Source organism: Leptodactylus fuscus, chromosome 2 (genome assembly GCF_031893055.1).
Source record: "Leptodactylus fuscus isolate aLepFus1 chromosome 2, aLepFus1.hap2, whole genome shotgun sequence".
Lineage (NCBI taxonomy): Eukaryota > Metazoa > Chordata > Amphibia > Anura > Leptodactylidae > Leptodactylus > Leptodactylus fuscus.
In genome coordinates, this window is record NC_134266.1 from 217,622,982 (window position 1) to 217,633,190 (window position 10,209).

General features: G+C 44.6%; 1 protein-coding gene across 1 annotated transcript; it reads left to right on the top strand.

The window, feature by feature from the left end:
• Window positions 1-1,667: 1,667 nt before the first annotated feature.
• LOC142195624 (tubulin alpha chain) lies at window positions 1,668-9,289 on the top strand. Its single transcript, XM_075265547.1, has 4 exons — window positions 1,668-1,776; window positions 7,196-7,418; window positions 7,980-8,128; window positions 8,214-9,289. The coding sequence occupies exons 1-4, from the start codon at window positions 1,774-1,776 to the stop codon at window positions 9,186-9,188; spliced, it is 1,350 nt and encodes a 449-aa protein (XP_075121648.1). The 5' UTR covers window positions 1,668-1,773; the 3' UTR covers window positions 9,189-9,289.
• Window positions 9,290-10,209: the final 920 nt, after the last annotated feature.

The following is a 10,209-nucleotide window of genomic DNA, read 5'->3' on the forward strand; positions in this document are numbered from 1 at the left end:
TATCAATTATTTTTTCCAAAGGGTGTGCAACCAATTATTGAGTTGAGGGTGCCAGTGATTTTGGCCCATTTTTGGAGTTTTGTGTGAAATATATATCATCTTTGGCTTTTTTTCTCAGCTTTTCGGGCTGTTCCAATACACGCAAAGACAATAAACATGTGCATAACAAACATGTGTAATTACAATCATTTTCTGGGAGAAATACTTCATTTTCTGGAAAATTTCAGGAGTGCCAACACTTCCATCCATGACTGTAAACGATTCTACACTCCCGTTTAATGAAAGCCAAGCTGAAGTACCTGATCTGGCCAGTATACAAAGAACAGAGCTATCTGCTTCTGGCTCCGTTCTCTGTATATCATCTGCTGAGTTCAGTTGACTGATGGGGTGATGCATATGAGGGATATGGCTGGATCCTCATCCATATGATGTTGATGATATATTCTTAGGATAAGTCATATTAAAGGGAATCTATCATTCAAAAATCACATTTTTCTCTAACCCAACACTCCATGAGCTTCATTAGCATAACAGCAAAAAGCAATTTTATGCAGAAACGGCTGTCTACATAAGAAAAACAAAGGTAGGACTAGTATAGGCTTTATAAGGGCTATTCCAACGTGGGGCTAGTGAAAAATGTGATTTTTGAATGATAGATTCCTTTAAAGGGGTTGTCCAAACTATATTTTTTTATTAGGCTGTCGAAGATAAAAACAACAATAAAAAAAATCCCCCAAAACATACTCACCTGTACCCAGTGTCTCCCAGTGTGATCCAGCATCCTGCTCTTAATTAGGCCCTAATGAATGGGCCTAATCTGGAGGGAGTCTCAAGCCCCTGGGCTGACTCAGGAATTAGCATACAGATAGGGCATGCCGCTGCTTTGTCTTGCTAGATGGAAAAAAAAAAAGTGATTGACTCCCATTGAAATGAGAGACATTTTTACAAGTAGATTTTGAGGCGGATTCCGCGCCAAAATCTGCCTGAAAAATACTCCGTGTGAACATACCCTGAGGCTGCTGGTGAGCGGAAGAGACATCACAGCCGGCGAGGACTTCAGGCAATAGAAGAGAACCGAGCAGCAGGACTCGGCCTAATTTTACAAAATAAATAATAACTCCAGTCTTGACAACCTCTTTAATGTTTAATAAGTAATAAATATTTATAAAATATTGATATGAATATTTTTAGCCCAGAAAACACTTGAGGCTCCACAGCACTTGGATTGCAGCTTCTGTCACACACCCATAGGCAGAGCTGGGGAGGTTTACTATACTTGTTGGGGTACCACAGCCATGTGACGCACTTTGTCCTCACACCATGGCAGCCATGTACCTGTTTCCACAGCACTACAAGGCCTCAGCAGGACGGTTGCTCTGAGGGCAGTGACACCAGGTCATTACCATGTTTGGCGTTGTGAGGCGCAGACCTGTACAGCTGCACAGCCCTGATAAGCCTGTCTCCTAGCACAGCAGCACGAGCAGCCCTCACCACATACCCATGCCGCTTCCGGCCGCGCTGCGCTCAGCTCTCTACATGACGTTTTCTTTCGAATGTTCGAAGGAACCAATGGCTGCTGTACCGGGCCTCCCCCGCCCATCCTTCCAGTGCGCCCGCCCGAGTGACGTCACTATAACAAAGTTGTTAAAAGGTCCTGTCCAGAGCACATTCCAGGGCAGTTCTTACCGAGACTCCTAACTGTCGGTCGGTGAGAATCCTGATTTATTGGAACCCTCGGCCTCTATCTCTGTGGACATCCTTTATTGAGCAGACATGGTAAGTGATGTGCGGGGCGCTCCTGGTCAGTGTCAGCATCCTCCTGAAGGGCGCGGCACCTCTCCTATACGCCTCACATTGTGCGGTGCCGCCATTCTACTAGCGGAGAGCGGATTGATATCCGGGACTGGGCGTTGAGCAGGCCGCGCGCTTAACCCTTTCTCTCCGGACTGCGTGTGTAATAAGGGCGCGCAGTCTCCTCTGCGGGGACAATCGGGCTGGGGGTCTGGCGCACGTGTCGTGTCACGTGGTGTGAGGCCCCGCTTAGCTCTGGCTTTCGTCATCTGACTACTTTGTTCTAGTTGAGGACGTGGATGATGGTTGTCAGTTATCGGGATTATGACTGATCATGTGATGAGCTGCGCAGCGCCCAGGTTCTGTCCCTTCAGGTGCCCGCTGTGCTGGCAGTGTGCCATGGTGCCCTAGTCTGGTGTGGCTTTGTCATGCTGCTAGTGAGAACAATGTGTAATGTTACCTCTCATTTACTAGGTCTCTGGGGTCTAATAGATGGTGGCTAGGGCCCACCTGTTAGGACCCCCACTCATCAGGAGCTATGGGGCCTGTACCCCAGGGTGTGTCCTATGGGACTGATAAAGATAAGACTACCGCAGTCTCTGATGGTTTTATAGACTCTGCAGATATGACCGCCCCTCTAATACCCCAGAACAGGGGCTCCGGACCCTCCTGTATTGGCATGTGCTCAGTGAACGTATATATCAGCTGCGCAGATTCTTATAGCAGTCTTATTAGTCACTGACCTACACTACTCACTAAAGCGATTACCCATATGGCACTGTGGTGTCTAATGTGCTTCTAATCTATTATGGAGTAGTTGTGGTCACACTTGGTGTAGCCTGTCAGGTATACAGTCCTACTAGTCAGTAACACTGTATTAAACGTGGCCCATAAGCAGTTATTCCAGGCCGGGTAGAGCCGCCCAGCAGTCTTATCTATCTGGATCAGATGGCCTGCACACTCAGTACTTCCCAGCATATAGCTTTGTGACATCGCCTGTACATGGGTTATGTGGTACAACTTGGTGCCCCACAATTGTGTGCCATTGATGTGATGCCAGCTCAGAAGAATGTGTGAAGGAGTGGCTGGAGCTTTCTCATACTTAGGTGTGTGCACTAGGATGAAGTCATTGCTTCCCGCTACTTGTTCATGACTCATGATCTGCTCACTGAGGATATATCATCTAGAGGCCCTATACTTCCGGGGTCAGGGCTGGAGCATGTACAGTACAGATAGGGCGGGTGCTTGGGGCTGGTACATGACTATCAGAAGATAGAGGAATCAGCTGATGTCTTCTGTTCAGCACACTTATATAATGATGTGCTGAGTAGTCTCCTTATGACTGGCCCCTTATATTGGGCTTTGTTACGTTTATATCTGTACTATAATGGAATCTTTTATCAGACCTAGCCTTTCAAAACATGACCCTTGTGTTCAGCTGTTTGCTCTTGATTCCACCCATACCAGGCATGTGAAATGTAATACATGGAGGCCATCTGTGTAACCTATGGACAGAACAGGAGTAGCTTGTACAGAGCATTGTGGCCCCTGAGTAATCAGTTAGGGCTGGGCAAGTATTTCTAAAATCAAGATTGTACTCTTTACTTTGATAGCGAATGACTTTGCTGGCGGCCGGCTGCTTAACCCCCTGCGTGCCGGCTGCGTCCATTCATTCCTATGATTGCGTGCTATTCGAAACGGGAGTTTCAAATACTCGCTCATCTCTAATAGCGATTACTATAGGATGCACCTCTTTACATGACGCACATTTATATGCTATGGTGTACAGTTAGTGACCTATCCTTAGCCCATAGCAGTGAGGCAGGATGGCAAGGATGGAAAATAATTGAAAAATGGCCAAAATGAAAAGTTGTCTGGATTACTTGGCCAGTCCTATGAACAGGGGTCTCCGCTTTGATTACAGTCTATTATAAAAGCAAATATGACTCCCTGTAGGGTATCAAAGTGCCACATCTATTTGACCCCAAGTTTGGCATGTGGGTAAATCTTTTACCCAACTTTGTCAGACATCAAAGTTGTGGTTGGAGCAACAGGAAGGTGTTGTCTCCTCTATCAGTCTCTCCATCTGCCTGTGAGCTGACAATTTAGTTCTCATGTCTTGTGGTCTCTGTTATCAGCCACTCTCAGATCAGTGTGTCTGTAGGAAATGTATAACATGCACACATTACTTTAGGTCATCTTATTCCAGGATTGGTGATTGTAAACCTGTTATACCAGTGTAGAATCGGTCTTGGTCTCCAGGATCCATGGATTCTTCTTAGTGTATATGCTGCTACCAGGTGAAGCGGCTTCCTATACCATCCAATCAGATTAGTACTTTCATTTTCAAAGGAACCTTGGAATGACGACATCAGATTGTTTATGGGCAACGGCATAATTTAGCTTTTCCACCACTTTAGATAAGTCATCCCCCATTGCATCTATTTTTTTCCTCTTTGGGCATTAGTTTTTAGTCATGACTCTTGAAGAGGGGTGACAGCTGGCAGGGTAACTTTCTGACTTTAGTGGGGTCCTTTGGACCAACCGCTTTATAGCTGGACAGCGCACTTTCTAGTATCGCATACCAGGACATGTGAATATTTTTTCAGAAGACAAATCCCCCAACCCCTTTAACAGAGTATGTTCACACCTGTATCATAGTGTATGCTTGTAATAGTAAGAAATTGGATGTATATATAAATCTACCATTTATGTGGCTTTCTCTTCTGGCTTCTTAATGTTTGTTGCACTTAGTCCACGTTTAACATCATTACCTAATTGTTTTCCGTGGGGTCTGTTATAGGAAAACTCTACACTACTACTTTGCATGGTTTAGGCTTCTATGGTATTCCAGCTTTATTGCATAAAATCAGACAATTGACATAATGGGGTGGTGGCTGCAGCCTACACGATTGATGGGCTGTCCTTACTTGTGACACATGCCATAAGTCTGATGTAGGCCTACCTCTGAGACTTGTGTATTTCAATAACAGGCACCCCTCAGCCCTGTCCTGTCTATACAGTCACTGGGTGCTACAGGACCGGCTGAGATGTTTATGATGCTTCTAAACCCCCACAGACGTGAGAACTGGGGTAACTGCATTGCAGCCAGCTCAGCTTTGTAACTCTCGGTTTGCTGTCCAGGACACTTTAGCGGAGAAGGAAATACCTCTTTAAAATGGTTCCTAGGACAATTGCTTGCCAGGAGTATCTGTTTTGGCTAATGGAAGGGGCGGTGACTCTAGTGACTTCCAAATGCACCAGCAGGGCAGATGCCCAGGGTTTGTTTGAGACTGCCCCTTTATTCAGGATCCATGCTGATCAGCTAACTGAAGGGACTGTCACCTGTAGGAGTGTTGACTGTTTACATCGCACATGTATGTTTCATGGTGGCTATGATGTAATTACAGCCTTGTTCCATGTAAGGGAAAGATGAGGATGTGGTTACGTTACATTGCGTTACATACTGACACCATACGGTGTGAATGGGGTCACGAAACTCGTATAGGCTCTTCAGCCCCTTGAAACAGCTGATCAGTGGGAGTCCTTGGTGTCAGAACTCAAATGACTGCCCCTTTAACATCACCATGGATGCCATTTTATGCTGCACACACAATAGTTTATTAATGGAGGATTACCCATTTAGAGACTGTAGCGTGTTCATCTCAATTATCTTTATTTATATAGCACCATTAATTCCATGGTGCTTTACATTTGGAATCATCATGGACCTGGCTGCTTTTGCATGGTGGAGGAAGAATACTAGGTAGGTGGAATAGGTAGAATTTGTGGTGTCCCTTACGATTTGCTCTTTACTTTTGGGCACCGTGTTTTGCAGGTCTGCTCCCTTTGTAGGACACCATGTTCCATAATGAATCTAGTTCCCGGCGAGGGCCGTCCTCGCTCTCCTGGCCGGTAAGGCCATTGCCTGCACTTTCAGTGGACACGTGCTCTGACACCATTCTAAGTTATTGAAGCTTTAGCTGCACTATAGTGTGGTTAATCCTGTTGCTGCCGGTCTGGCATTCCTCAGTGAGTCAGTGAAGAGAAATTTGCTGGTTTCAGCCGGTTTATAGAGTAGAACAAAAATTAGTATGTGAGGCATATGATTAAGCTCCGCCAAGCAGAACAATAGGGACAGACTAACTTGGGAGTGCCAGGGACTCTGGGGCAGAACATTCATCAATTGAGCTTTGTGTATAATGCTAGGCGCCGCTCGGGGTTTCTCCGAAAACACACTTTAAGATAAATCCTGTTGTCACATCATCTGTACTTGCATAACGGAAATTGGGGATTATTTATCTACTTCCTGTTAACTGTTAAGCTGCCTAATGGCCTGATGGCTCTCCCTCCTGGCTCTGTATACATGTATACTTGGGTCACCCAAGCGTGTAATGTTGACCACTGGTGGTGGATCTCTTGAAATGAACAAACAGTTCAGTTATTAAAAAAAAAAGAAGCTATTTCTTATCCTTTCCCCTGACATATTCTGACACCACCGCGCAGATTAGACTGGCAGCTGGCTCCAACTTTTCTTTTTAGGAGGCCCTTTATAACCAACAAATATGGACATGTGGGTGTTATATCTGCTCTTTAAAAGTATTAACTTACAACATGGTGTTCATTTTGCTGTCACTATGGCAAAAATGTTTGTGTGAATGTGGCTGTCAGACAGTGAAGGTTTATCAGGTAGCCACAAAATAGGTGATAAATGCCTTTCACCACTTAGACCTCTACAGAACACTAGAATGGGTCATTGATGGACGAGCTCATGATCGATGACTGCCCCGGTCAAGCTCCCCTTACTGTGGTCACACACAAAGGGGGAATCTGGGTGAGGATTCTTGTCCTAGCGATGGGGCACTGATGCTGGGGAGATGCACTAAAGATCATAGTGTGCCTTCTGAAAAGTTAAACTGCATTCTTTCAGGCTATGTATGGTAGGATCATGTTAACTGACTGACATGGTGGCAAAGGGTCATTGTGAGACTATTTAGAATACTGTAATGTGGACATGTCTGAAAAGTTTGATATATAATAGACAGAGAAGCTGAGCTTCTGCATAGCTGATGTATCGCTTTATACGATTTGGATCAGTATGGAAAACAGTAAATCCCCACATGACTCCCAATTAGACAGTGAGAGTCCAGATTACCCTGTCCATACAGTGATTGACATCTTACACTGTATTACTGCACACAGGATATTGTTGTCAGTGTGTTTGTGGAGTAATAGGACTTCCAAGGTGTCTCCTAGACGTTAAGATTTACCATGAATCTCCCTTACCACATCTTGTTCTCTGGTAAATGGGTCAGCAAAAGTCACCTGATACGTTTTCTTTAATGGCAAAATGGACTTTACAGAAAATCTTTGATCTTGTTCACCTTTTTTCTTCTCATTCCAGCGTGAGTGCATCTCCATACACGTTGGTCAGGCTGGTGTGCAGATTGGTAATGCCTGCTGGGAGCTGTACTGCCTGGAACATGGCATCCAGCCTGATGGACAGATGCCCAGTGACAAGACCATTGGAGGAGGGGATGATTCCTTCAACACTTTCTTCAGCGAGACTGGAGCTGGCAAACATGTCCCCAGAGCTGTGTTTGTGGATCTGGAGCCTACAGTCATCGGTAAGTTTGCTCTACAGTTTGCCCTGTTTTCATGAGTTGTCATGAATGGAGTATCTGAGCAGTTTAAAGGATAACTACAGTTATAAAAAGCTCATCAGAAATGAATAGTAAAGGTGAATATAAGAATCTCATATTACAAGCAGAGTTACTACTTACATATTCATCTAGGGAGGGGAGGGGTATGTGGAGGCTACTGGGGAGGAACACACACACGATAACTGCTTCTACAGTCTGCTATTCTCTGAGGGGGGACTCTCTTTATACTGCTATGCTGAAGAGAAGAGGCTACCAGAGCCCCGATGAGGCCATAAATCAACACCTTCCTCCATCGCCATAGAGCTCTGTATATATGGCTGACTTCATGTAAATCGACTGATAAGCTGGAGAGTTGTCTAATAAGTGGAAAAGGAAATTTATATTACAAAGTTTTTCACCTGCACTATTTATGAAAAGTTGCTTATAACTGGAGGTATGCTTTAAGTCTGAGAACATAATTATACTACAAGAGGTGCCTGTCATAGTCCGTTAATACAAGACACTTAAGAAAATCTGTTTCTACAGATGAAGTCCGTACTGGTACATATCGCCAGCTGTTCCACCCAGAGCAACTGATCACTGGAAAAGAAGATGCTGCCAACAACTATGCCCGTGGTCACTACACTATTGGCAAGGAAATCATTGATCTGGTGCTGGACAGAATCCGCAAGCTGGTAAGTGGTGGCTTCTGTTTTGAAGATTACAGTACATAAATGTAATGGCATTACTCTGATTGTAATGTACTGTTATTTTTCACAGGCTGACCAGTGCACAGGTCTTCAGGGTTTCCTGGTCTTCCACAGCTTTGGTGGTGGTACTGGTTCTGGTTTCACCTCTCTGCTGATGGAACGTCTGTCCGTTGACTATGGAAAGAAGTCCAAACTGGAGTTTGCCATCTACCCAGCTCCCCAAGTGTCCACTGCTGTTGTTGAGCCCTACAACTCCATCCTTACCACACACACCACCCTTGAGCACTCTGACTGTGCTTTCATGGTAGACAATGAGGCCATCTATGACATCTGCCGTAGAAACCTAGATATTGAGCGCCCAACTTATACTAATCTTAATCGCCTTATTAGTCAGATAGTGTCCTCTATTACTGCTTCTCTTAGATTTGATGGAGCCCTGAATGTAGATCTGACAGAGTTCCAGACTAACTTGGTGCCCTATCCTCGTATCCATTTCCCTCTTGCCACCTATGCCCCAGTAATCTCTGCAGAGAAAGCCTACCATGAGCAGCTGACAGTAGCAGACATAACCAATGCTTGCTTTGAGCCAGCCAACCAGATGGTGAAATGTGACCCACGTCACGGTAAATACATGGCTTGCTGCCTGTTGTACCGTGGTGATGTGGTGCCCAAAGATGTTAATGCAGCTATTGCCACCATCAAGACCAAGCGTAGCATCCAGTTTGTGGACTGGTGCCCAACTGGTTTCAAGGTTGGTATTAACTATCAGCCACCAACTGTGGTTCCAGGTGGGGATCTGGCCAAGGTACAGCGTGCTGTGTGTATGCTGAGCAACACCACTGCTATTGCAGAGGCCTGGGCTAGACTGGACCACAAGTTTGACCTTATGTATGCCAAGCGTGCCTTTGTGCACTGGTACGTAGGTGAAGGTATGGAGGAGGGAGAGTTCTCTGAGGCCCGTGAGGACATGGCTGCCCTGGAGAAGGATTATGAAGAAGTTGGGGCAGATAGTGCTGAAGCAGAGGATGAAGGCGAAGAGTATTAAAGTGATTTGCAATATGCCTTATTTTTCCCTGAAGTTAAAGCTTTCCATCTGTATGTTTTTTTAATAAAGTGCCATTTTAAGTATGGTTCCTAATAAGTAAAGGCTGTTGAGTGTCAAGTCAGAATTGTATAAATTAAAATCTGTGCAAAGTATGTCCATTGAGAATGAATGCAGATAAAATTCAACATTTGAAGCCACTTAAAGGGTTTTACATGAATTTGCAGTTGAACTGTGAGAAGACAACCTCTTCAATGCTGATTGTTTCAGGCAACCAAGTATTTCCTACAAAAGAAAATGTAGTATTACATGGCAGCCATAAGGAGGACTTATAGGCATGTTATCTGCATCAGACAACTGCTTTAGGCTGGGGCCCCATGTTGCAAAAACGCAGTGTTTTTGCTGCAATAAATAAACACTGCTTTTTTTTTTTTTTTTTTTTACATTACCTGCAGTGTTGATGGGACTCAGACTAATGCCACCACATACTGCAGGGGGGAAAAAAAAAATCCGTATAGGTTTAATAGATGAAGTCTGCAGGGGGAAACTGAGTTTTCTGTGGAACAAACCACAATGTGCTTCTGCCGTGGTCTTGTCCACTGTGTTTTTTGGCTAACTTGCAATGAGGTTTTCACAAAAAAAGCATTTAGGACAGGTTTGACGCTGGTTCATTCCATGATAACTTCAAATGTACCCCCCCCTCCATAGATTTCAGTAATGAGGCCATAACGCTACTCTGTGCAGCCCTATTTTGCCTCATTTTAAGGACCAGAAAACACATAAGATGGGCACCCACTGATCAGCCCCATTCAATAGAACAATGTGCACACATTCAGCAGAAACCTGAAATTTAACCTCCACTTCCTCTTCTAGTACCACAGCCAATATACTCACCAGTATGGACATACCCTAAATCTTTCACAGCCAATACATAACCCCATTAATAAATCAACTCGCACAACTGATCCAAGAAAAAAACTAGAATATGTAGTTTCTTGGGCAGATCTCTGACTGAGATCTACAC

Coding starts and splice junctions, on each gene's coding strand:
- LOC142195624 (XM_075265547.1), top strand. Junction 7,419..7,979: donor TCTGGAGCCTACAGTCATCG/GTAAGTTTGCTC, acceptor CTGTTTCTACAG/ATGAAGTCCGTACTGGTACA. Junction 8,129..8,213: donor TGGACAGAATCCGCAAGCTG/GTAAGTGGTGGC, acceptor TATTTTTCACAG/GCTGACCAGTGCACAGGTCT.